Source organism: Tauraco erythrolophus, chromosome 1 (assembly GCF_009769465.1).
Source record: "Tauraco erythrolophus isolate bTauEry1 chromosome 1, bTauEry1.pri, whole genome shotgun sequence".
NCBI classification, from domain to species: Eukaryota; Metazoa; Chordata; class Aves; order Musophagiformes; family Musophagidae; genus Tauraco; species Tauraco erythrolophus.
In genome coordinates, this window is record NC_141465.1 from 89443082 (window position 1) to 89470376 (window position 27295).

The window sequence follows — 27295 nt, forward strand, 5'->3', positions numbered from 1 at the left end:
CTACTTGATTCTATTTTAAATCACCACAAACCGTAAATCTGTGTGTCTAAATGTTAGCTAATAGCAAAAACCATTACAATAAGCACATTTAGACAAGTTACCTGTGTGGTATGATCACTGCTGTTTTCACTGTCAGCACCACTGCTTTAACCTACTAACTGTTAGGTCTTGAAAGAAGCCCAGAGCAGTTATCTTTAATACATGAATCTGCCCCGAGGCACGCCACTAGCTACCTTTAACGTTCGTGAAATTTATTTAATTAAAAAAAAAATTAAAAATTCATGCTTATTTATTTATTTTTAAGGAGACTCAAAAGCAGAACGGAAAAGCACTGGACAAAGGCAACCTAGCAACATCTTGACCCAGGCGACTTGACTTCAGCAGTTTAAAATGGTACTTCTGCCAACACCGTTACGCAGCCAGCAGGAAGATTTGATTTATGGGGTTGATGAAGATGTGGAAAGGGTAAACGAGTAAGAAAAAGAAAGAATGCAATTTATTTTAACAGAAAACTTCTGAAGTAGTTAATGCACAATTTAAATATTGCCTGAAGTGTGATGCTCTTTTCTGTTTTGTCACTTCCATATAAAAACAAAGTAAGGACAACCACTGAAACAAAATGGACTTTGAAATTTAGGTATAATTAAAGTTGGATGGCATTTGCAAATATTTCAAGAACGCCACGTTCTAAATACTGAGGCATTATACTCAAGACTCTTGAGCTTTCCACATTTTACTGTGGTATTTGTACACAAGTTGGAACCACGAAAACACAAAACTGGCAAAACGTACAAGCATCTCCAGAACTCAGATGCAAAAGTCAAAGAGCTTTTGTGGGAAGAACCAACTGTTGTCATCCTCTTCTAAATGCAAATGCAAACCAAGATACCAACAGAGTCTACATTTTATTGTACTCCTGCTCAATGGATTAAAGCATTGCTGTATCACAACAAAGCCACAGTTAAGACTTTCTTCTGCAAAAACAAAACATGCCTGTGGCTTTAGGAAACTGGAAGGAGTACACCTAAGTAAACCAATTAAAACTATCAATATTTTGTGATTTTTTTCATTAAAACAAGGATTTTTGCCACTTTGTTATATTGCAGCTAATCTTTTTCCCTAGAAAGTAGTAAGACACTGCCTAAAATATGTCTGATGGAATTATGCCATGTTTAACCAGCCCGGCCAGCAACTAAACACCACACAGCCGCTTGCTCACCCTCCCCCACCCCTGGGGGATGGGGAAGAGAATTAAAGGGGAAAGGGAGAGGATACTCATGAGTTGAGATAAGAATGATTTAATAATTGAAATAAAATAATAAAATTTAAAATAATAATGATAAAATAATAATAAAAATAGTAATAGTATATATAAACGATAATAATATGTACAAATGAATGATGCACAGTGTAACTGCTCACCACCCACTGACCAATGCTCGTCCCAGCTAGCAATCCCAAAACAGAGAAGCCCCAAAACCACAATCCCAGAAGAGTGAGAGCCCCAAAGAGACAACCTGAGAGAGGGAGAGAGCACATGAAACTTCCCAGCCAATGCTCATCTATATACTGGGCACGATGCAGAATATTCCATTGGCCAATGTGGGCCTCAATCCCAAATCTAAACTCAAATCATAAGCTAGGAGTTGTGGGTCCTTTGTTCTGGCCATGCTCCCCCCAGCCTGCTGTACACCTGCTCACTGGCAAAACATGGGACGTTGAAAAGTCCTCGATGTGTCAGCAACAACTCTAAACATCACTATGTTATCAACATTCCTCTCATAACAAATCCCAGATTAAATCCAAAACACAGAGCTATTCTAGCTACTAAAAAGAAAACTAATTTGTCCTGGTTTCAGCTGACACAGAGTTATCACCAAGAAAACAAAACAAAACAACCAAAATAACTGAAAAACAATTTACATAAATCCAAGAGATGGTTCTATTCAGCCCTTTAAGTATCCAATTCTTATTAAACTAATCTATACTACAAATACAAATGCACAACATTATGCTTTTAACTCTTTACACATCATTTCAAGAGGCATATTACAAAAACTGTTTGTTTCAGAAGTGAAACTCCTTTACAGAAATAAGGGAACCATTCAAACAGTATTTTATTGTTCGGGCATTATAAGGATATATTTCTGAATTCTTTCATTATGACATTTATGGAATTAAAATTAAGGGATCATTTTTCAACACATTTTAGAGAAAGCATCTTTCAGACCATTAATCAAAATGACTGACGTTACAAGACAGCAGCAGCTGCAGAAACTCTAGTTCTATAAAGCAGGTCAAAAGGCATATCAGAAGCGAACATATGGCCGTAACTTACACGCGGTGCCTTATTCTTCTTTACCAACTACTCCTCACTTAAGAGCGGCCACAATATGGTCTTGCTTAAACAAGAGATGCTCCATTATAACAAACTTACATGGGAAATTAAAGATTTATTACGATTTTTTTTAATATTCTTAAGCGCTGTATTTCAGGACCTCATAATAAAGTTCAAGGAACGCAGCCCATTTATCATCACAAATTTTTTATTATTATTTTTTTCAAAAACTCGCAATGAAGAAGGAAAAAGAGAACACTTTCAACGTCATCAAAAGTGTGAGAAATCTTACACCCACAAAATTCATATCCTTCCAATTGTGTTAGTTTCTTCAGGGTGTCTAAAAGAGCAGCACTGACATACAGTTAGCGCTCCTGATCTTCACAATGAGAGGTATTTATTTTTAACATGTCCATCAAGCAGTTTGGAAATTTAATAACTCTGCATGCCCAGGCATTACCGTATATGTTGAACCAGGACATCACAGGGATGTGAGCAAAGTGCCCAGAAAGCTGGGCTAACCAGCTGACCCAGGCTTCCTCTGAAACCACTCCAGGAGAGAGCTTTAGAATGCTCCGTGCAGAGTCCAGAGGTGCAGCTACTGAGCTACTGGTTCAAAACAGGACACCATGTTATGCTGTGAAAACCACTGAGAGACTGTTTCTATGATCTAAACAATTACTCATAATCGGCACAAGCTGGATCAATCCACACTTCCAAAAAAGCTGTGATACATGTTATTTTTACAGTGTGCTAAAACAATTGGATTCTACTGATTTTGCTGGTCCTTTAAGTCAAGGAAAACGAAGAAGCAAGGAACAGCATCTTCAGCGCAACAAGATAATCTATTGCATGAACCACTATCACTTGTTTTCCACTCTGTAGCATCCCATTCACTTAAACAGTGTTTGAGACAGTAAGGATTTCCCTGTTACAATTTTTAGTTTACTTCATTAAAACAGAAATATGAAATTGAGGAAAAAAGAGCACAATAAAAGACCAGAATGGCGAGTACAAATAGAAGAATGAAATACGTGGTTTTCTTAGCTTTCAATTACTGAGTAGTGTACAAAGACAGATCCAAGTCAATTTTTCAGCTATTCTTATGAATAATGCTTTAAATCCCCAAACAAGTTGCAATTTTCCCTTTGTAACGTATCTACCTATTTAAATGCAATCAGAGGTCTATATAGCTTGAGTTATTTTAAACTAGAAGAAGCCATTCAACAACTGATGTCACAGTGGACAACTACAATTCCTTCATACTTCTCCTTGTGCTTATTCTTTGCTATGCCATGCCACAGTCTCAACACTTCCCCTTTGTTGGCTCTGTGGAAGGCTGAGTTGTTCTCTTTCCAGAAAGACACAAACTGAGTCCTGGTCTTTCACCTTCTGAGGCTACGCTCATATCAACAGGCTGTTTTCCAAGCATGCACACTATCTCCACTATTTCCACTTTGCTTACAACAGAAGAGTTAAACTCCGCTCCTCCACCTCCCAACTGCAAAAAAAAAAACCAGTAAGCTTAGCTGCGCATTTTCAGAAGGACATCTCTGTTTCTTCACATCCAATATGCTTCCACTCCAACACAGTAGCTCATCTACAAGTATTGCCAACCAAGACACTTCAGGAATGGTGGGCACTGCCTTTTCAATGACCTTGATCAGTAGGGCTTTCTTTTGTGAAAGCTTGTGACATAGTGTCACAGAGTTCACAAATGGGAAGACCTTTTAGGAAGAGAAAAGTTTGCTTCTTTGAGATAATCAATCTCTGTATTTGCCCGACACCCTTAAGAAACGTGTTCCATAACTGGGTGGAGACTAGCTGTATCCAGTTTCTGCCATTTGTTCTATGTTTTGTGATCTTTATTGCCCCTCTGACTTTAAAGTCACAGCTGTCAAGGGTGTCCATGGACTAAAATTATTTTCTTCATGTAGCTGACTCTCAGTACCTTAATGGCTTAAAAAAAAAAAAAAGGATCAAAGGCCCGAAAATAATGCTAGAAGGTAACTAAGAACAGGCAAGCACGCCCTATGTGGCAAGAGAAACCCAAGCTGCAGCCAACTCTCAGTAGTTTAACTCTGAACTACCTGAAGCCAGTGCTCGAGGTTCATAATCAGATGCAGCCAATTACTCTACCCTTATCTGGATATCATGAAGGCATGAGCTGACATGGTACCTTATCTAGGAAGTAAGGATATTTCTTAGAACGTGAGAGATAAAGAAAGGTAAGAGAAAGATCCACCACTACCACTTTTTTGTTTATCTACACTTGCTAGGGAATCAATCGTGGGTTGCAAGCCAGACTGAAACAACGTCATGATGAAGAACGATCAGCTTGTGTCTTTTCAATTCAAAAATCTGTATGCAGCCTGAATATTTTTTTTTTTTTTTTTTAATGCTAGAAGAAATTGAGAGCAAGATACACAGCCAAACACCATCTGGTAAACAGTGGGCACATAAACCCCATTTTCTTGCTTTCTCTCTCCCATTAGTAGGGAAATTCTCCTAAGAGATTCAGGAAGAAGGGTAGCACTGGTCATGTCAGGCTCCCAGACAAAGAAGAAGAGAAGAAACCATTCCGTGTCACCACGCTACACAAAGTGGAGCTTTGTAAATGCTGAATCATCAATTCTTGGACTAACAATTAATTCGACCAGACTGTAGAAGTGGAGGGGGAAAAGAAACGTATTGTGACAATTAAACTAGCACTGTATGGTACATTTAACTACGCTGACTTCTCTCAAAAAAATCACTACAGATATCCAGCTGTGGTATTCCAAATGAGTCACTGCCATTGGAAATCTTTAAAGCTAAGAAAGAATGTTCTTGTTTATCCTCATCAGCCAGTTTCTGAATCTTTCAATAATCCTAATACATACGTACACACAAAGAGAGATCCTATATATATAAAGGATTTAGAAATTCCTAGACTTGTATTATAACGTAAATGCTTTCAGATAGAGAAAAACTTTCAAGTAATTTTGGAAAGATTTCACACACCCTAGAACTGAGGAATACCAGTTCTTTTCCATTATTGTCTGAATTTCTACCACAAAGATTGAGAGTCTCAAATTCGCAACATACATTTCAAAACTAGAGAGCACACAGTACAATAAGAACATATCAAAAGCAAATGAACCTACATTTAGTGCATTTCCTTTCTAATTACTATTTAAAAAGGGAATAAAATTATTAGTACAATAATCAAAATAGGCTAAGCATTTGATAAATCGTAATGATAGTTCTGACTACAATCTAATACTTAAGAATCCACGTTATCTTACAAGTGACTGGAATTTTTGGGGGTTTTAAGAGTTGACCATCACACCTAGCAATAACATTAACACTAACAGAAGTAGTATGTTCCAAGGATAGTCTTAACACTCAGGTAAAATAAATAATTTTTTTTTTTAAATAGCAAAAAAAAACAAACACCAAGAAACACAAGGCTAGATGTCTGTGTAAAGAGGTACATGTATTAAACTACTACTAGACACATATATTACAACTGTTAGGGGCACACCATTGTGGTTTTTTTTTAATCCTGAAGAATTCTAGAATATTTTACAAAGCACAGCACAGAGTACCACAAAAAAAGTCTATCCTTGCAATCAACTCAACAGGATTTTTTTTTAAAATGTTTTCACAACCTCATTTGAATCTCTAATTACTGTTACTGTTGTATTAAGCAGGATATGAATAACTGGTGACTAACAGCCCAGTTTACCAGTGTACAGATGAGATTAAAAGCATAATGACTAATAATGTGAGGTGTATTCATATTCAACACTGATCTTTTTTTTTTTTGCTTAAAATATATATATATATATATACACACACCTCTCAGTCTAGATAATAATGACCACTGCTCAGTTAAGACTGGCAAAACATAGTGAATGTCGAAGTTTAACTGGTCTAAAGCAGCTTTTTCTGTACAGAAATATTAAAAAGAAAATCCTTGCAGAGTAAAAGTTCCTATAATCCATGATCACCCACAATTGATAGATATCATCCATCATCAACGCAAAGCCAATGGGAAAGAGAGACAGGCTTTGAACATGCTTAGAATTGTTCATTTAACATTATTCTAGGATTTCCTCCATATAATACAAACATGTAGTGATATAAGATGATTCAGATATTTGGAAAAAGTCACTAGTTTTTCCTCCTCAATTTCTATTTTAAAACTGACAAGGCTTTATTTGTACCATGATAAACTCATCTCAACATCTGGAAAATGCAAAAAAGTTAAAATGACTTTTAAATTCTACTAGTCATCTATTCACATTTATTTTCTTCCAAACTGGAATTTAGTCTCTAAATTTCAAAATTAAAAAAAAATCTAAAACATGAGGAAATCATAGCATACATTTGAGAAAAGCTCCCAGGAAATGTTGTTAATTTTAACTCAGGACTGGGATTAAAGTCTTCTCAAATTTCTCCACAGTAGCAATATTGTATGGATTGCAAAATTATTTGTCCTAGGAAACTATAAAGCCAAGTACAAAATACCCAGCATCGAATGACACTTCACTCTCCTGCAGACTCAGTATATGACAGCAATAACAAAAAAACCACATTCTTCACACACAGAAATTCCTAACTTCCAAAATATTTCAACAATATAGTTTTAAGAATGTCATTTTACTGCTGGACGCTTCAGAGTTTTTTGGCTTAAACACCATCCTTAACATTATCAATAGGCCTGCTGGGGTCAAAATCTGACCTCTAATGCTTGCTAAAGATACTAAAAATTATCACTGAGAACACGATGCAGGGTCGGAGTATGTGTGATCTCCTTTCAGCTAGTTTATCTAGCACTTATATTGTTTTGTGGATTCCTTTCTCTAGTGTGGATTCTACTAGGCTAACAAAAACAGCAACAACAAATCACGCACATATTGTCATGAATAAGCAGCAAAGTGCAAATATGGTAAAATGACATTTCTTATGGTCAGCCAAAGAAGAAAAAGACTGAGACGCCGTGATGTAAGCAGATCCATACAAGTGTCCAAAGCCATTGTGTACAGGTCCAGAATTGGCACACATTATATGTAAATATAAAATAATGTTTTAATCATTAATTACTGAATTAAAACCCACCTTAAACCACAACGGAGGTTACATTACAGTAATAGCCAGACCATATCTATTCTCTTTCCTTTACTGTTTTTTCTTTCATGTAGCATCTTTACACGACACTATGTACTCAGAGGTACCAGAGGTGCCAGTAAGGTCCAATTTTAGCAGACTCAGCACAGACACCCGTGAGAAAGAAGGGGTTACTCTCCTTGGAGAAGCAGGAGCCTTTACCATGTGAACACGAAATGAAATGGGCCTAAAGCTGCAAAGAGCCTACAGGTTACCTCAAATAAAAGCTGCTTACCTGATTCGTGACCTGAAAGTCAAGCAGAAAACAGAGATAAGTTAAGACTCCGGTTAGACCCGCGGGCTAAGACCTCCCCCGCTCCCTGCCCCCACCAGCCATCCCTCAGCCCGCGATGCTGAGCCCGGAGCGGCCCCGAGCTCTCTCCCCTCCGCCATTCTCCCTCCTTCCTTCCCGTCAGCAACCAGGCACAGGCAGGCAGCCCGCCCGCGCACCTGGCAGTTCCTCCAGCTACCCCGCCACCCCTGAGCCGGGCACTCACGTCGGGGTTGGCCTCCAGGGGCAGCCAGCGATGGGGCTCCATGGCGGTGGCGGCGGGGCGGCTCCTGGGTACCGGCACTGGGCTGACCCTCTCACTCGGCACGGCACTGACAGCGCCTCACGCCGCCTCGCCTCAGACCTGACCCGGGACCGCGCCACCGAGCCGGGCGGGAAAGGGACGACCGGGCGGAGAAGGAACCGACCCTGCCGCTCCCTCCCGCACACCTCTCCCCCGCTCCGGAGCGGTGGGCCGAGGAGGCGACGATGCCGATGAATTCCTCCCCGCTGGGTGCTCCTGGGCAACGACTGCCGGAAGATTTCCCGCTTCCCGCCCTCTTGGCTCCCCCGGCAATGGACTCTCCCAGCAGGGAACGGGGTGGTGCCTCGGCCGCCGCGCCCCGCGCTCGCTCCCAGCCGCCGGGGCCTGCGCAGGAGCCGTCGGGCGCCCCGCTGCCTCCCGGGCCGCGGCCGCCCGTTTGGGGGGAGCACCGGAGGCTGCTCCCGCGGAGCTCCGGCGGGGCCCGGCCGTGGGTGGGAGGCAGGCGGCAAGCGCTTGAGCCGCCGGGCCCCTCTGAAACGGCCTCCGGCAGCTAAAGTGAACCACAGCGTTCAGGAAAATACACCCGTGGGAACGGGATAGGCCACGGAGCGAGACAGGACAAAGGGATTCGTGCGGAACCGTAAAGCAGTGGCAGTAAGCAACCTCCGCATTGCCGCAGAAGACTTCATTGTGCGTAGCAGGAAGAAGACAGGTGGTGACGTCCCCATATGATCTGCCAGAAGTTACTATAAAACCCATTAAAACCAGTTAAAAATAGCATTTCTCTTACAAGGCTGGGAATCCCCTCATACCCTCGTATCTCAGGAGCATAAACATCCCACTTCTTGGCCTTCTGACTAAGGTCAAACACAGTGTAATGTATACATATCATACACAATGTAATACGCATTACGTATACACATCCATATACCAGATTTAGTGTTATGCCTTCTTTCGAGTTAATTCAGAAAAGCTAAAAATGAAGGAACCCGCTGAGGTGTTCAAGGCCAGGTTGGATGAGGCTTTGAGCAACCTGATCTGTTGGAAGGCTTCCCTGCCCGTGGCAGGGGGGTTGGAACTAGATGATCTTTAGGGTCCCTTCCAACTCAAATCACTCTGTGATTTCTTGGCCCCAGCCCTCCCCAACTGCTGCTGCCCTCCACTCTCTACGGATTGCAGCTGACCTGCAGCACTTGCCTGGGGCCTTACATTTTCAGAAGTGGACATTTGGAGAAGGTTTCTGTAGAAGCCCATGAGCTGGACCTGCAGGCCTGCCCAGCACATGACCAGAAAGACCTGGGACAGCGGGAAGCTGGTGGCTGAGCCTGCGTGTACGTCTAGGGTGAGAGCAGAAAGGCTGCAGGAAAGACAAACTCTGCCAGTTTACAGGCAAATCGGAGTCCTCGGAGAGAAGGAAGGAGAATAATATGAGCAAATAGTGTTTCTAGGTACTGTAGGGACGGGAGTACGGAAGTGACAGGCGGCCAGAAAGGCAAGGTGTTGGGGATACCATACAGTTGAGGGCCTAGGCACTGGAGAAACCTTGTTAACATATACACTTTCTTCTGTCTGCCTGAAGAGCTTTTTGAAGAACTTGGTGTAGTTCTTTAGAGAGTGTTGATGCAAATTGCACCCTGTTCTGTAAACGCTAAGTTTCAGAAATGGCGTAAATTAGCTAATCATGTTTTTATTTTATTTTACCCCCTCTAATGACTTAGCTGGACTATGGTGACACTACATGCCTGTGCCTCAAGCTTCTGTATTGACCTGTCAACAATACTGTAGCGTGTTCCTTCAGCAATCCAGTTTACTTGTAGCTCATGGGATTTATCTTCTAGTTTCTATACCAAGTGTCTCCTCATGTTAAGTTCTCAGTCCTTATCTAGCTAAAAGATGGGCCTCTACTGTCAGATCACCATCATAGTCTGCATCTACCTTCCTCTGCGACAAAAAGCTTCACAGAACACACTTGCAGGAGGCAGAATTTTCTAAAGATACATAGTTTAATTCTGTGGATGGGCAGACAAGCTGAAATCATTACATACTTCACCACCTTCTGTTCCAAATTCAAAGAACTAAACACATGTTTACATGTTGATGAAAACAACTCCAAAATAAGTCCAAATTTCAGCAAATGATTCTGTAATTACCAAACCACCACGATACTCAACTTTGCATCTATCTCCACATCTTGGAGAAAGAACAAAAAGTAACATAACAAATATTAGTCATAGTGCTAAAGGCACAACTGAGACTTGATGAAATTGTAATATAAAATATGTAAAGTTCTCTAGATAACAAAGTACGTAATAAGAGTTACCTAAGTTAAGAACAAAGGGATTGTTAAGTCATCCTTGCTATCACAGACAGATCTTACCAGTCTATACATCGCCAGTGTTTTGACGATCATGAGGTCATAAAAACACATACTACTCAAAAACATTTGCACACTTAATTAGATATTTTAAAAGGGAGAGGCCAGGATCAGACAGACCATAACTGTATAAAGCTCATAAACACACACCGTGTTCCATAATAATTACTCTTCCTGAAAGATCTTCTGAATTATTTCATTAACATTTATTGAAAATACATAATTTTAAACTAGAGAGCAGTACTGCGTGACAAGTTGCATTTCACTACTCTGTACAATAGATCTGCTGAGATTGTAGCATTGCAATATAGAAAAAAAAAACAACAAAAAGCAAGTGTAAAACTGATTACTAGAGAAAACTAAGAATATTTGCTATTTTTAAAAGGCAAAACTTGTGAAGGATCAGTGGTGTTTTAGGGCTCCAGCCACACCCCAAATCTACTAAAGTTCAGTGTGCAAAGCTTATTGAACATGGTTTTAGCTGTAGTTTTACAATAACTAGCCATTTTCCCACTAAACTGAAGATGTGGTTTATCAACACAAATCACCCATGAACTGCAACTTATCTGCAGGTGTACAGGCTGATTCCACAATACACCCGTACAAAGTATGGTCAGCCTATGCATCCGTACCAAGTTCAATACACTGCATGTGCTGCAGCTGCATGCACACAGAGCAGCCTACGATTTTGCACCTGAGACTGTAGCACACAGCGCCAAGAAAACCCTAATGCCAGTTAACAACAAACCGAACTGTGTGAACAACTTGTCGCACAAATCAAATCGCAGTGACTTCAACTGGCATTTCCAAAAGCCTCCCCGGACAATTCTCACACCAGTGCCACTTCCCAAGCCGTCGCTAGTCGCTAGCGGAAGCACCAGCGCAGAGGCCTGCTGCAGGAGGCCTGAGGAGAAGCACGGGGAGACCCTGAGCCACCATCCACAGCCAACCTTTTCCAGTCGCTGCCTGTAAACCCAGTAGCCTCTTCAAACACAGCCCTGGTTTCACTCGCATCTATTTAAGAAGCTGTATTCTTCGAGAAGGACAAAACGCCCCGTCCCGCCCCCGGCCGGGCTCACGCCCGCCACAGCGCCGAGGAGGAGCACGCAGGCTCGCGCGCGGGCGGGCCCCACCCCCCGGGGAGAACCGCGCATGCTCCTTGTCCGGCAGCCAATAAGAGTGAGGCCGCTGGCGCTGCCTCGCTCTGGTATCGCCCGGAGCCAATCAGAGCGGCGAGCGTTGTGTGGCGGAAGTCGGGTCTGGGCGGGCGCGCGGGGCCATGGCCGCCGGCTGTGTGGCGGTGCTGGCGCGGGCGCTGGAGGCTCTGGGTGAGGGCGTGGGGAGGCGACGCGACCCGACCCGACCTCGGTGTGAGGGTGGAGGGGAGCTGAGGGACCGCTGGGCCCGCCGGGTGGGTGGGGTGTGAGGGGGAGCGGGGCCAGCCGACGTGGTGGGCGCTTCCCCCCTCATGAGGGCTTAGCTGAGGAGCCGCCTCACCCCGGGCCCGCAGCGAGCCGTCCCCGGTGGGTCCTGGAGAAGGCTTGCGATGGGCCAGTGAGGGCCTTCGTGGGTTGTCATGGGGCTTCGATGCCGAGAGGCGGGCTGGGTGAGGCAGCGTAGCCTTGGGGAGAGCAGTGGTCCTGTGCTGCTGGTGCCAGAGGGCGGCCTTGGGCATGCCCGCCTTCCCCGTGAGCTGAGGGGCTTGGCGCGGATTCTGCCCCACGGGGTCGGGGGAGTTGTTTCAGGGCTGTCGAACGGTGCAGTTGCGTAGGTTTGAGTCTGGGGCTCTGAGGCCTTATGGGGTTGCTCCTATTAGACTTCACTTGGGATGCTGAGCAGGTTATGTTAATGCAATTCAGGACAAACTCCCCAAAAGAAATTTACCTTAAGGTAAATGCATGCGTGATGATCTAAGAATTCTTCAGAGAAAGATTAGACTTCTTACTATAACACCTTAAGGATTTGCTTCTGATCGCTGCTGCTTATGTTTTACAGATGTTGGTGGTGCAGCGGATAAGATTAATTTAATACCTCAAGACTTTTTTGCAGAACTGGTAAGTAGGGCAATAAATGGAATGCGAAAGGATTTCTGGCACTCTCTGGTTTTAGGAAACCTTTTTGTTTAAGCTTTTCTGGTTTTTGTCCGTTGCAAGGGAGATCTTTTGTATGCGGTAGCTTAGATATACATGACTCATAAAATGGACTAGTCCTGCTAAGAGCAATGAGATTCCTTTAAATTTATGTTTTTATCACAGAAGATTTTTAAAAAACGTTGTTTTGCTTTTCTTCTAAATGAAATATCAAGCTAGCTGGTCTACAAAACATTCAGCTTGTTTACTGTAGTGTGCACTTGAACAAGATGACTGATTAGTATGAAAGCGGTGTGTTAAGTAGGAGCAGCTAGCGAGGAAGTAACTAGAAGTCTTGACTGAGTTTATTTGCTTTTCCTGGATTTGATGTAATTTTTAAAAATCAGTCATTTCAATGACTTTAGTCTTCACTCTGCATGTAAAGCGTCCTCCTGTTGTCCGTTTTTGCATTAACCAACTTTCTTTTTTGTTTTTTAATCTCCAAGTATTCAAACTAGCTTTGTCTTGTATATTACAATATGCATTAAGAGTGTTTTCAAACTTACTTTCTTTACAGTGTGAACAAATAATTCAACATCTGAACCATAAGATCCCAGGTGTAAATACAGCTGAACTGTGTCAGGTAAGTTGGGATAATAGCACTTATAAGCAAGTATACCCCAACTCAATTTTTTTGTGGGGGGGTGTGTGTATGTATACAAAGAGGCTTTTGTTAATACATAATCTATTATTATTTGTAATTGTTTGAACATTCTGTTTCTAGAGAATTCAAACATCTGGGATTGAGATTAGTGTTGGTGACCTGGCAAAAATAGCTAACATTGTTTCCTTTCTATTTAGGTAAGCACAAAATAATTTACTTTTCTTCTTTCTTCTCCACCACAACTTAATAGTTGTATTAAAAAATGACATCAAATGTGTGTATGCAGTGAACTGATTTTGGGAAAGGACAAAAGTTTTTAAGTCTCAGTACAGAAAAAGAACTTCTGGGCTTAGTTTATTAAAAAAAGGTAGTTACTTTATATATAGTCTCCCTTTTTGTAATAAAAAAAACTAAAAGAATAAATTGTTCTAAGATCCTGTCTACAAGTTTTAGAATTACTGGCAAAGTGAAAGAGGAAGTTAAGATCAGGTCTAAAGCTAAGTCATTTAGGTCTTTGCCTGGAAGAAGCATGTTCTAAAAACTTCTTGTTTCCTAGAAATTAGAAACCAGCATTTGATCCTGTTTGAAGGGCACACAGTTTTATAATGTTGAACTCTGCCACGATAGTTTTTAGGTAGTATTTTCAGCTGTTGTTTTGCTGTAGCTTTTTTATATTTTCAGAAAGATAGAATTTTCAAGATCTTTCTTGTTCTTTTAGTATCTAGTATCTAAACATTTTATGTAAAATCAATATGACCGAAGAAAATACACCAGTAGAAATTTAACATACTGTTTTTCCTCTATAAAATATAAAGCCTTAAATTATATTAGACCATGCTACTTGGAGGACTGGCTTTTTTTCTCTTATTAATGTGTCTTTAAGAGGAGTGGATCTGCATGAACAAACTTAGGGTGGGAATTTTTTTTTCCACCTGTTTCTGTAGAGGAAATCGAGTGACAATTTTCCTCTAGACTTGCTGCCTTTTCAGTTGAGGGTTTATTGCATCATTTGACTCCTGTTAGTACCAATTATACCATTACCTAGAGGCCTTTACATGCCTTTTGGTGATACTAATTACATCTCCTAAATGTTTTAATTAAAACTGCCTTGTTTCTAAAGCAATAATATTGTTTAACTGCTCTATCCATGCATCTTTCACTGAATTATGCCTCTTTTCAGTTGCAACAGCACTTGGAGGCTGTGATTATTTTTGTCTTAATGTTGTGTGTTGTGCAAGCCCAGCTAAGCTTGGTCTCTGCATATTAGACACACTAAAGTCAAGTCACGTTGTTTTTTGCATGTGGATACAAAAGATTAGTAAAATATTCTGGGGAAAAAAAAATCACAGGCTGCCTGATTATTGTGAAGTACACAGACATATAAAGCAGAAATAAAAAATGCCTATTTGGGGTGAAGTGAGGAATTTTGTGTAATTCGTGGCTAATGAAATTGATGAGGTGTTCTTTGCGTATACATACAGCACAGCAGCCAGAAACAATCTCTCTACGGAAGAACTCGTCACCACCTTGGGCAACGCAGTCAGCACGCTGCCAAAACACGCAGTTCAAGTTATTCGTCACGTATGGAATGAGCAGGGCAAATCCATTGGTGTGTCAGAAGATGGAAGAAATATTGCCACAGTGGGGCAGGTAACTAAGTGACAAAGTGTAGTTGAGCTAACTATTAACTTTTCAGAAATTTCAGAGCTCCATTGTGTATGTTGTATTGTCAAGCTCATGGTGGTATCTTGACTGATGAAAGCGTTCCTCTATATATATGTTGCCAAATGTCTACCCAAATAAAGAAGCCTATACAATAAAAGTTGTCTAAATGCTGAACAGTTTTCTAATATTGTTGTTTGGATCATAAAGTCACGTTTCATACCTCTTTAAAAATTAGTGCTTCGTAGTACTATTAGGGAAGGTGAAAGGCACTCAGTGTGGCAGGCAATTGTATTAGCTGTTCATGTAAATCTGTATTAAATGTAATCTGAATTGTGCTTTAGAGTTGATGACACCAGCACTTGATTGTTTTATTCTTTGTCTCCCTTAAGTTTAAACTTTTTTTAAAAGATACTTTCTGTCAATTTCCAGCATTCCTTTTTTTTTCCTTTTTGGAAAAATAACACAGTGTATTTTCATTTTAAGTTTTTTTTTCTAATAACAGCTTAAAAGAGTATGGAATTAGGAAAAAAAATCTTTTGAGGCTTGATAGTGATTTTCTACAGGCTCTCTTCACTTCTTTATTCAACAGTTCTGCCTGTCATAAAAGGCTAAAAGTGATAACTTACCTGTCTGAAATGTATGTATGACATACTTTGATTTATGTAAAATACAATTATGAAACCGGATTTTTTTTTCCATTATTGCTATTACAAAATTTTTGTGCTCTGTCTGAGGCTTTTATCACATTTCCATTTGATTTGGAAACTTCTAAAAGAATCATGATGAAAGCACAAGTGATATACAAGCCAGGCGAACTCTGTGGCGCAGGCTCCTCTTACTAGAACTTTAAATAGACTGTACTTGACTATTGACCATACTCGAATAAAGAGAACAGATTAAGTGAAGTAACTTACTAAATTGCTTATTTTTTTCACTATTAAAAGGAAGGACAGATGATTTTGTGTTCACAATAATATCTGAATGTGTATGTTTGTTTCCCATTTGGAGATGAGCTCTAGGTGTCCTATATTGTCTGTAAAAGCATCCATCCAACAGAATAGCAATGGTAGGCTAGATTTCTTTCTTTAACACTGATTCCAATGATTTTCTTCTTTGTAGTTTGTAGATATTAAATGGAAACTGGGAGTTGCAATGAGCTCTGACAGCTGCAGATCTCTGAAGTATCCTTATGTTACGGTGACGCTAAAAGTGGCAGACCCTTCAGGACAAATAACAGAGAAATCTTTTGAAATGACGATCCCACAGTTCAAGGTGTGTAATCGGTGTTGCTTGATTCATTCTCTTGAGATAAACAGTGACATTGTTGTGCAGGAGCCACTGTATGCCTTGATGCGTATGCTTGTATTGCTGATTTACTAATACAGTCGTGCAAAGATGAAGCCTTAAATGATTATTTAAAACACTGAAGCTAGATTCTTATTTCGTAGTATTTAGTTCTACATTGCTTACCTGAAAAATGTTAATTTACCAGTGATTAATCTGTTCTCTTACAAATAAGCTAACAACCGAAGACATAAAGGCTTTTGGATCTTTTTTGTCAGCTGTCACTCTGCCTTTTTAAAAACTGATGGAATATTTTAAATCTAGGGAACTCTGTTCCCCAGCCTCAAAATGTAAAACTTAAGCCTAACATTTGCTCGTGATGAGGAATGGAGGTCAGTCTGCTTTGTCACCACTGGCTCTTAATTGCTATGCCTTCATCAATGAACTTATGTAACTTTGTTTAATTTTGCATAAATGTCGCATTTCTGTTGTTGTTCCTGTTTAAAAGACAAATACATTACCTAGAATATCGTACAAGCTTACCAATAAATAAAATCTTGGAGTTGGGCTGGCAGGGATTTGAGATGGATATTCTGAATTCTTACGTGTCATGAAATTTTGTATTCGTTCTGGTTAAAACCTATTTAATAATTTGCTTTTCAACTAGTATAAGAAATGGATGCTATACTGGAGAAGCCTGGATAGTTTCAGCTGAGAATAGAAACATTTGCTTAAGAAGGTTTTTTGGTGTGTTTTTTGGTTTGGTGTGGTGCGAAAGCTACTTTGTATTTTTCTTTCATGTCATCTTCTCCTGTTAATAGGCAAACTCATGCAAATAAGGCATCACCTGTGTAGATTTAATAGTGAATGTGGCCAAATGCCAACCAACCCACAAAAAGAAAAGCAGAAACTTTCAGTTCAAGCTGCAAATTGTAACTGAAGGAAAGAGGGAACGTAAGAAACATGGATTGTGATTTTTGTCTAACATGCTAGTTTGAGCTACGGTTTGAGCTTTTATTCAAGCAACTAACAGTTCTCTTAACTCTTGCTTTTTAGAACTTCTTCAGACAGTTCAAGGAAATAGCAGCTGTTCTTGAAACAGTTTGAAGAGAACTCTTTTATTTACACTGAAATTTCGGACAGACTTAGATCAAATAAACTTTTCGTTCTGCACAGGGAATCAAGTGCCGTTATTCGGCAAGGTATGTATCCTCGTCTTTTTGACAGATATTTGCCAGCACCATCCTTGCATGGTTGTGAAGATTACTTCACTTTTGAATGCTTGAAGCCAGCTCTGCAGTGTTTGTGAAAACCTCTTCAGTTTTGCTCATCCTGGTAGACAGAAGGTCAGGATGTGTACAGAGAAGCATCACTGTAGACTTTCTAATATCCAAGAGAAAGAAACTACATGTCAGAAACTACACGTTTAACTCTGGAATGCAGAAAGACACCTGCAAATGTTGACTGGGGATACTGAGAGAAGTGTAAATCCCGCGTTAACACTTCTGTTTGTAAAATTGAGATGTGCTTGGACTCAATAATATTAATTATAAGGAGTATATGAAGTTACACATAACAAGCATACAGTTATTATTGAAGAATAGCAATGTCAAGTAGTTAGTTGCAGGTATTTTCAAACTGGCTCCCAGTCTTCTAATAACTGGAGAATGTACTTGTCCTAACAGCTTGCTTATTTCAGATACTTATTTCCCACCACCTAGGCTTACAACAACTGAGTTAAAGCATTAAACTTTTCTGGACGTTCAAAATTTATTCTCTGAAATGAAGCCCAAAGGCTAATTTTAAATAAAGGCAGAAAGGTGAATTTAACTCAACAGCATTTTTAATATATTTTTGCCTTTGCATTTAATCCAACTTTAATCTGTGGCACTCTGCTTGATGTTTTGATGAGCAGTCAACTTTCTAATTAAATTAGAATATTGATGTAGTTGCCTCACTCTAAGCTCTGAACTGGAGAAGTCAAGAGGAGACTTGAAAATTCAGGCTGGAGTGTTAGCCAAGCACATCAGAGAAAGTACCACACTAAAAGCCAGCAAGACTCTTTCGCTTATTGTATTGTGTGACAGGAGTCCACTGAACCGTGTTGTGGGTGCTCACGCAGAGAGTGTCCTAACCAGCAAAATTGAGACCTTGGTTCTGAAGAATGAGGGTATTGCCAAAGGGAGAGTGATGAATCCAGCGTGCTTACATGCTCTCTTTTTTTGTTGTTGTTTTGGGTTTTAATTTTTTGTTTTCCATACGCAAAATGCAAATATAGTGGGATGTAATAAAACCAGATCTGTTGCATTTCAAGACGTGCTGGTGGTATAATAGAACAAGTAAGTCTGAAGAGAGACAAATGATACTGAGGAGCAGGCTGAAATTTATGCTGCAACTTCAGAATGGTAGAAACTGAGGACCAGTTCTGCTGGAACAGATCCTCAGGTGATTTTAGGCCCCCTTAAGTAAGAGCATCTACCTTTCTAACCCACTTACATCTTCTTATTAACTTTCTTAGAAGCTGGCTGAAAGTCCTTGACACAGGTTGTGCCTGTCTTTGTGTGTCATGAAAATAAACCGCATCGTGTTGTGTGTGCTGTAGAACTGCTGTCCTTTCAATAGAGACAGATGCACCCCTGCTGTTTGGGCATTATGCATGCCGCATAAAACCAGTACTTGGAGTTGCTTAGAAGCCCGAATAAGCGAAACAGTGTTGGCTTTAACAAAAGAGAGTGAAAGTTTTAGGCTGTGGCCATTGATCTGGACGACATTTCCTTTGTGCTTCTCAAGTCTGTGGTGTTTGCTTTGTGACTGGGGAGAGCAAATTGCTCTTTTCTGGGACCCTCTCAATGGAATGTCACAAAATGGTCTCAGGAACAGACTTCCTGTTTGCCTTTTCCCTTGTTTGTCTGTAAGGGCTCAGGGCTGAATATAGTGAAAAAATACATAGAAAAAATCCTCTCTGTGTATGGAAAAGTGATGTGAGCAGCTCATTTTTTTTTTTTTTAAATTTGTGGAAGTTCGAGTGTGAGGCTGCTATGACTGGAAAACATTATCATGCTTTGGCCTAGTGAATTAATTGGTTTACATCAGTGCAAGATTTCCAGAAAAAGGATACTTTTTTTGGTAAAGCTGGAGCCTTACAAATACTTCCCACTTGTTCCAATGCACTTAAGTTCTTCGTATTGCTGGAAATATTTGTGCCTTCTTTGGAACTGGATGGAAAATAAGATTTAATTAATCATGTTTTAACTTTGAGAAATGACAATTTAGTAGACACTCGAAGGTAATGAGCAAACTTTCAGTTACCATTTTTGCTTGGTCCATCACCAAGAGGAGAAAGTTGTCAGCCTTTGTAAAGTCTAACTTATGTTTTGTCAAGTCAAATATTCTAGAAATACTAATGAATATTTTTGAAATGTCCCTGAACTCCAGCATGTTGTAACTCTGGCTGGAAGATGCCTGGACATGTGTGCTATACCAATTTACTGCCTGAGAATTTTCAGAGGTGTTTTTGGACATCTAGGACATGTGATTAAAAGTTGGCTATGTACTCAAACTTCTGAGATATGTCCTGATTGCTATCAGTGGGAATTCTATACTGAGTAATGGAAGAATTAAATACTTTATTTAAAAGAAAACTGAAAAACAACAAAAAAAAAACCCATCACCACACAGAACCTAACAGTTTGCAGAGTAGCAATATTAACATGTTCAAACAAGCTGCTGAATTGTTTGTCTATGTGTGCAGAAACCAGATCTTTTCAAAGAGAATCAGGAGTCCTTGTGTGTTCTTGATTCTACTTATTGATTGATATGAAATTGTATAGCATGAATATTTTTGTAAGTCCACAAACAGCCATTAAACATAGAGGTAACAAAAATAAAGATGGTCTGTATTTTGTTTTAAGTCTACTGCATGGAAGTTTGTCTCAAATACTATAATAGGTAAAGTTCAGGACTAGACGCTGACTAAACTTCTTTCCTCATTAACTTTCCTTTATTAAATTAGGATGGAGTTCAGACACACGCAGTCTTTCTCTGTGATGGGGTACCAAGGAGCTGAGGGAGAACTGCAGGCTGCAAGGAATATTTGTATCAATTACTTACAGCTAGACAAAATGTTGTATTGAACCAGGAAAAGACAGAAGACATATGAGATTAATGAAATTTTGCAGGAAATTGCATTCAAGTGGTTTTCTTCCCTTAACTGTGTTTAGGAGACAAACAATTTTTCTTTTCAACATTTGCCTGGAACAGAGCAGGGAGGGGGAAGGGTCTTTACACAGTAAACAAACCCAAGGGAGGGGAATAATTAAGGAATCTCCTGGCAAGGTCTGTCTCACGTCTTCACTTTTTTTTTTTGGCATTAAACACACCCGCTCACTTGCAGAAAGCTGCTTTGGAGAAAAAACTGAGAAAGGCCCAGAGGAAGAGTGCACAAATGGCTACAGTCGTGTCTGTGCGCTAGTGGTTTATATATTTAGCTTCTGCACGCTTTGGTCTACTCATGGCCAAAGTGAAAGCATGTCTCTATTCCTGCTTCCACAAAATTGCACTGTCTTTCTTTAACCACATTTTCGAGGTATGTAACCTTGTTGTTGACTGTGAGCCTGTTCCCCTTTTTTACTTCTCCTGTTTTCAAGCCTTTGCACTCTATTTGAGCACCTGGAGATACATTAGCTCGGACCAATTGAAAGCAAAGGTAGAGAGATTATAAACTGAGGGAGAGGAAGAATGCTTTCTTCTTCCTGCTTGCCCTGTTCCTTATTGTGTTTGAATGTTTTTTTACCCTCTTAACTGTGGGTATAATGAGAGGGTAATTTCCACTCCTTTGCAGAGGCATGCAGGGTTCTTCCCTTTCACCTTTGTGGGTACTACAGTAACACACAAAAGTTCCCGAGTCATTTAATCTACCTGCAGCAAAAAACTCTTATCTCTGAAGAACCTTCACAACAGGGGCTGGGACTTAAAATTCAGCAGACTCTATCCTACCCAGTAGCCTGTGGTTGATCATGGTAGTGCTCATTTCCCAGACAGGATTTTAGGAAAACATTATACGACTGTTGGTTGGGCTGGTAGCTTACTGGGCGTTCGCTGGATTAGGAAGTTGGATCTGTGCAAGTCAGTGCATGACACGATGAATGCCTTGACCTGGGTTGAGCTTGCGTGATATGTTCTTCCCTTCCTGAGGCTTGGTCTCCTTATAAACAACTGGATTTGCTGGTCACCCTGCACTCTGGCCAAATGTTTTCGTTACTTTCGCTTCTACCGTACGGCACTGTCCAGATGTGCTCATCCAGTCCTACTCTTGGTGCTTGAGCGCAGAGGGAGCATGCGTGTTAGAGGGATGGTGCTCAGCACTCCTCATACCCTGTTTTGGATGCTTTGAAAGACTTCACGGATCTTGTTTCCATGGCTTTTCTGAAGGATGGTGGAGAAATGACCTACCGTTTGAACTGAGTTACTGGGAAATATCTGCTAACTTATGACTTTGTGTTGTTGAGAAAGTAAGGAAGCTGAGATTGCTGATCTTCTCCATGAAGGCTAATTTTAGTGTTTCTGGGTTTCCTCTTCCCTGCACTGCATTTTCCTCTTATGGCTAATTGTGGTCTAGCTGCCCTAACTTGAGAGCCCTTTCTGTTCAATATGTGTAGTTGCCACAGTTTCCAAATACTCTGTTAGAGTTTACATTACAAATACTGCTATATTTATAAATTGGAAATTTCAGTGTCAGTTTTGTACTTCACATCCTGAGCTTTGGAGCAGTAAGGTTTAACATGCATATTAAAAAAGCAGTTCTTTTATTTCATATAATAAATTTCTGTGCTGTATATAGTTAAAGAGGAATTTGTCATAGCGTTGGTCACCAGGTGGCACTGCTACATACAGTCTTGAGACACCGTAATCCTTTGAGAGCACGTCTGACAATGGGACAGGGGCTTCTGGTTTTCTCTCCTGTGCAGCTTGTATCTGGAACCATACACATTCGTGTCACCGTAACTTCCATCCTACTGCTTACACTGTAGGAAAATACTCTAACTTCTGTGTTAATAATTAACAAGATGAGTGTAAAGATTTCCAGTGACATAAATAACTCAGCATTTTAATGATAATATATGCCATACATTGTGTATTTGCAGTAGTATAAAATAGTAATTTAATTACACTAACATTTCTGCCTTATGAGTGGCTCTTTAAATAGTATCATTTTACATTTCTATGAAGGCCTATTCTCATTTTACATTCTTTGCATTATTTCCTGTTTATACATCTCTCAAATAGGTTTTTCTAGATCTGTATCTTGTTCGTAGAATAAGCATTTGCATTTCTCTATCCAAGGTTTTCCTGCAGTTGAACCACTCTAAAATCCTTCTTCCGTATTTTATTATGCAGCCTGGTTTTCAGTGTCTTTGTGCCACACTGAAGAATACAATTCTCTGCTACTGAAAGTGGCCGTGTTGCTTAATTCCCCTGGGAATTACCTCTGAATCTGAAAAATATTGTTCTGATGTTCTTGGTACTACTGAAGATGCAGAGAATTTTTCTGTTCCCAATTAACAGAATGTCATCACTACTGTGTCGCAGGCAGGTTACAGGTGTTTCTGAAAAAAATACTAATCTGAGGGCTTGGCCAAATTCCCAGTGATGCTTCTGAAGTATTGGATGCTGCAACCACACCTGAAGCTTGAGAGGGATGCTAAAATCTACATTTCAGATGAGCAGAGGCACGTAAGTGCGTATCTCCCGTGAATTGCTGGTGTGCTGCGCAATGCCGCTTCTCACAGTTGGGAACATGGGAAGACGAGAGATGGTTGGCAGTCGACAGAGTCAAGACAACAGATGTCGATTTACCTAGGAGAGAGTCAAGGACGATGAGAAAGCGGATTAAGGGGTTCCCATCTGCTCTTTTTTTTTTTCCTTTTTGTTTTTCTTTCTTTGTTTTAGCAGCTGTGGTGGCACCGTTCTTGGTATTGCGTTGGGACTACCAAGTGCCCTGTTGATCATGGTAAGCTGTACCTTCTCTTACCAGACATACAGTACTGAGTTGTAAAGTTGCAATAACATTTTTCAATACTGATGCACTGTTGAAGTCTTAATGGTATTTGCGTTTTCCTCTCAAACAGATATAATCTGTGACTTTTTGAAGTTGAACCACTCTTGTCTTCCAAAGCGTCTCTATTTCATATTATTTCTGCACTCTACTACAGATCTGCTAACCCTAGCCTGTGGTTCATCCTTTGTAATAATATATTTATGGAATAATACGAAGATGTTCATTTTACCTTTGGCAATGACAAGAAATCCTGTCTTATTTTCCATTTCTTGAGAGTTGGAGGAGACAAAAATCACAAAACAAATCTATCTCCTGTAATAACTAGCTTTGCAACTGGCCTGAGCTGCCAACAGCCACCAAACTCTGTATTATCTCAACAACAGGGTTTTTAGTAAGATGATCTGATACCCTTTTTGGAGGGGAGAAACTTAAAAAAAAAAAAAAAAAAAAAGCAAATGTTCTCACCTGGAAGGGTGCTATGATCAAAAAGCATTGTTCTTCACTGGATTCAAAGTCTGCTGTGCCAGAAAGTTTAATGGGATGACTATTACATGAAAAAATGACAAAAATAAGAATCTGTTCCACCATCAAATGCTGCTTTGATGAGAAATATAATAATTCAATGCATTGTCTCTTTTAATCTGTGCTACATTAAATTGAATAATGATACACTGAACACAGACATCAAATGTGGTGGGTCGCCTTAAGTTCTAGAGGTGTTTACGAAATTTCTAGCTAGGGATTATTCTCTTACGAACTTTGCTCATTCCAGTTCCCCTAAATCTGTTTTGGAGTGGTTCTTATTGGCAGAACAAATTATAATCTGTTATTATGATTGAAAAAGATCAGTGCCATTTGAGAATAAAAAAAAATCAAACCAACAAACCACTCAACCCCCATCAGATTGATTTTTCATCATTTTTATTGTGTACAAACTGCAGTGAGTGTCTCCTCCTACTGACATGTCTCTACAAGACTGATACATCTTACTTAAACCTTTGGCACTGTATTTTAAACTATAGTAATCTCTATACCTTCTGCAAAATACACAATTTCCATTATTTCTAGTGATGTTTTTACACACTTAATAGAGGAGGCACCAGAGTTTCTCTAGCAGCTAAAGTTTAAAGCCTTGGTACTATGCCCAGTCTACTGAACTTACTTTCTAATACTTCAATTATATTTCCAAAAGTTAATTCATTACAATCTTCAAAAAAGATTGGGTAGTTTAAATCAATAAAATATTTTCTAAAGTAAAAATGTCTCTAGCTCAGATCTTACTAAAAGGTGATCGGAGAGTAAAATAAAATTGGACTAGTGAAAAATAATGCAAATACAGTAGTGGACCTTGAAATCCCAGAGGGTTAAGTGACAGCATTCTTAGAAGGCAGTAGGATGAGAAGCAATTCCAGCTACAGGGCATATTACTGAAATAAAGTACTCTAGTCCAAGGTGGCTGAAGTTATGCATTAATTATGAGATTGTAAAGTCAAGTCTACAGCTCCTCTAATAACTTAATATTTTTTCTGCAATTAAAATTGTGGCTAGAAGGCTTAAGGGGATGGATAATTACTAGCAATTAACAGTCTGATCATGTGAGATGCTGAGGTCTCTCCGCTCCTGAAGAAATTACTGAGAACGGTGGTTGCTTACCGTTTTGCAGGTTTAAATCTTTTAACACTGCAGATGGAACTGATGATCCAGATATGACACGTGAAATGGCTGCTGTGGTGCCATATGTAGAAATAGTATACATTAACAAGGTATTGTCTTAATGAACAAAACATACTTCCTGTAATAAACAGAAGGAAAATATCCATTTTATTTGGAAAAATAATCTTTGCATGTAGTGCTCCACTGACAAGCATATTGAATCCAAAATGTTCAGAGGCATTTACTTACGTTTAGTTCACTGTATCCCTGTTTGGTCACTTCAATAGTATACCTTATTTGGAAAGATTTTGTATCTCATGTCTATTTAGTCAACAGAAGTCAGTGACAGGTTACCAACAATTCAAAAAAGCCTACCTGGGTATATGGTCGGTTTTATTTGACCAACAGAAGATATATTTCCAGCCCGTGATATAGCAATTATTGAGCACAGTACTTTATGTACTTTAGATCTTCCAATATAGTTTTTACTTTGAATTTTACAATCCGTTTCGAGAAACTTGGCCAATAATAACAATACAGGAAGGAATTTAAAAACAATTGTGGCCTCTCATCAGAGGCTTTGTCTGTCACGTCTCTGCATGGGTGATGCATTTATGCCTCTTTCCATTTGGAATGACCTGGAGAGAAACTGGTCTTTCGTTAAGAACAGACATGTATATTCAAAGCTCTGTGGATAAGGGCTATGGAAAGTTGCTTTCATCTCTATCCCAAAGTTTCTGATTCCTATTACCTGTGCTATAAGGATTATACAGTTTAGGCTAATTCCTAACTATACTGTGCAAAGAATTAGAGAGTGATGCTTTTGTTACTACTATAGTTTTAAACAATAGGGGAGAAGTTATATGAGGAGCACATCAGAGGACATGGGCAAAGGAATACTGTGCTCAAGATGAGAGAAATTAGGAAGTTTGAACTTAAAGTTGCAGAAAATCTTACAGTGAAAAGAAATGAGAAAAAAGGGACCAGCTTCAAGAAGAAAAGTTATGTAACTAAAGGACTGAGTTTCTAATGAAACACTATTAACGAGATGGGGGGATAAAAAGTGGTAGGCAGATTAAAGGATAAGAAAGAAATGATGAAGTAAATGGATAAAGGTAATGGACAGCTAAGAGGGATTACTATGAAGAATCGATTCAGAGAGACATAGAAAGCTGAAGCGAGAAGAAAGTATGAAAACTTTGGATCAACATCTGAGAATTTGATTTTGAAGGTAATTAGAGTACTAGTGGTAGCGTTTATATAGTTTAATTTCATCTTATAAGGGATTCGTATAAAGAATTCAATAATAAAAATAAATCAGGTCAAAATAACCAGATCTCATACCATATTGAGCAAATCACCCAACTGAAGGAGAAACCAAGCAGCTTTACATAACTAGCACAATGGTGACAATGTAAGAATTTCAGATTTATTTACTTATTTTTCACAGTTTTACCTGATAAAATAAATTGTAAAAATTGCTGCGTCCTTAGCAGATAAAACCCCGGCTCTGTAGTGTCTTCAAGCGAAGGCTTCTTGTTATGTTTGAACAATGTACGAGCATGAATGGACCTGTGATTGCTTGAAAGAATTTCAGCCTCTTGCTAAATTTTTTTTATCGTGTTCTCATGACTGTCTTCATGTTTCCTGATTATTATTATTATTAATTATTTGTGTCACCAGGGCACCTAAAAGCCTAGGTGGTTGTCGGCAACCTGGTTTTGGTAGCATAATACAAAGGGATCTAATAGGCTCCGAGACGGTGTTTGTAAGCAGCTGCAGCAATTCCGTATGTTGCAGCCTTCCCCTTAGGCTGCTTCTTTAGAGCCTTTTCATGATTATCCCATCTAAAATCATTACAACGGAATGTATGAGGGGGTTTCGCCACTGTTTTAGTGCAAACCCAGTGTTCAGTTCACTTCCCTGGTAGTTTAAATTGGCCTTTGAGCTCAAGTGACTGAATTGCAGCTTCACACTATGGATGAATCATCCAACCGATCCTTCCCAAAAGGAGCGAGTAGCCTCACTGCCCTCTTCACCCTCCACCCCGAGCAGCTATTCCTGCTTCTTTTGTGCCAAGAGTGGAGGCTGTATGAGCGCTGTCACTTAAATTAGAGGCGGCTCACAGAACTGAACTGGCAGAAAACGAGCAGTTCACTGCAGCATCAAGCCAGTGCCAGCGCTGCTGCCAGGAAGAGAATGGGTCTTCTTCCAGATGCACTGTTAGAGCATCCTAGCAGCTCCCAAACTATCATCCTGCAATGCTGGAGCACAAAATCTCCAGTAACATTCTCAGCTGATGGGTTAATGCCAACTGCGCAGGCTGAGGGACAAGAAATATTTTAGGTCTGTGACCCGAAGAACTCAACCATTACTGTTCCCAACACAGTTCAGATGTTAATGTGCATGAAAATAGCCAGTTTGGGAAAGCAAGTCTGTTCTGGCTGTAACTTGTACCATCGTAGCAAATATTAAAGCTGGTGTCCAGCCTATGTAAGACT

General features: G+C 39.9%; 1 protein-coding gene across 4 annotated transcripts; it reads left to right on the plus strand.

Moving 5' to 3' along the window:
- Window positions 1-11678: 11678 nt before the first annotated feature.
- COMMD6 (COMM domain containing 6) lies at window positions 11679-23441 on the plus strand. 4 transcript variants are annotated; one of them, XR_015222537.1, is made up of 8 exons: window positions 11682-11730; window positions 12398-12456; window positions 13049-13114; window positions 13256-13332; window positions 14617-14785; window positions 15920-16072; window positions 17141-17286; window positions 23033-23441. XR_015222537.1 is itself a non-coding variant. In XM_086620222.1 (7 exons), exons 1-7 carry the CDS (start codon window positions 11682-11684, stop codon window positions 17189-17191), a joined length of 624 nt encoding a protein of 207 aa, XP_086476348.1. In that variant the 5' UTR covers window positions 11679-11681; the 3' UTR covers window positions 17192-20301. The 4 variants fall into 4 exon arrangements, 1 of the variants encoding a protein (XP_086476348.1); XR_015222538.1 differs by having other exon boundaries at window positions 23036-23441; XR_015222539.1 differs by lacking the exon at window positions 23033-23441 and adding an exon at window positions 22673-22719.
- Window positions 23442-27295: the final 3854 nt, after the last annotated feature.

Bases quoted from the DNA above. Each gene is read 5' to 3' on its own strand.
- COMMD6 (XM_086620222.1), top strand. From the start codon at position 11,682: ATGGCCGCCGGCTGTGTGGCGGTGCTGGCGCGGGCGCTGGAGGCTCTG. The intron at 12,457-13,048 runs GTAAGTAGGGCA...CTTTCTTTACAG, and splicing joins AAGACTTTTTTGCAGAACTG to TGTGAACAAATAATTCAACA. The intron at 14,786-15,919 runs GTAACTAAGTGA...TCTTCTTTGTAG, and splicing joins ATATTGCCACAGTGGGGCAG to TTTGTAGATATTAAATGGAA.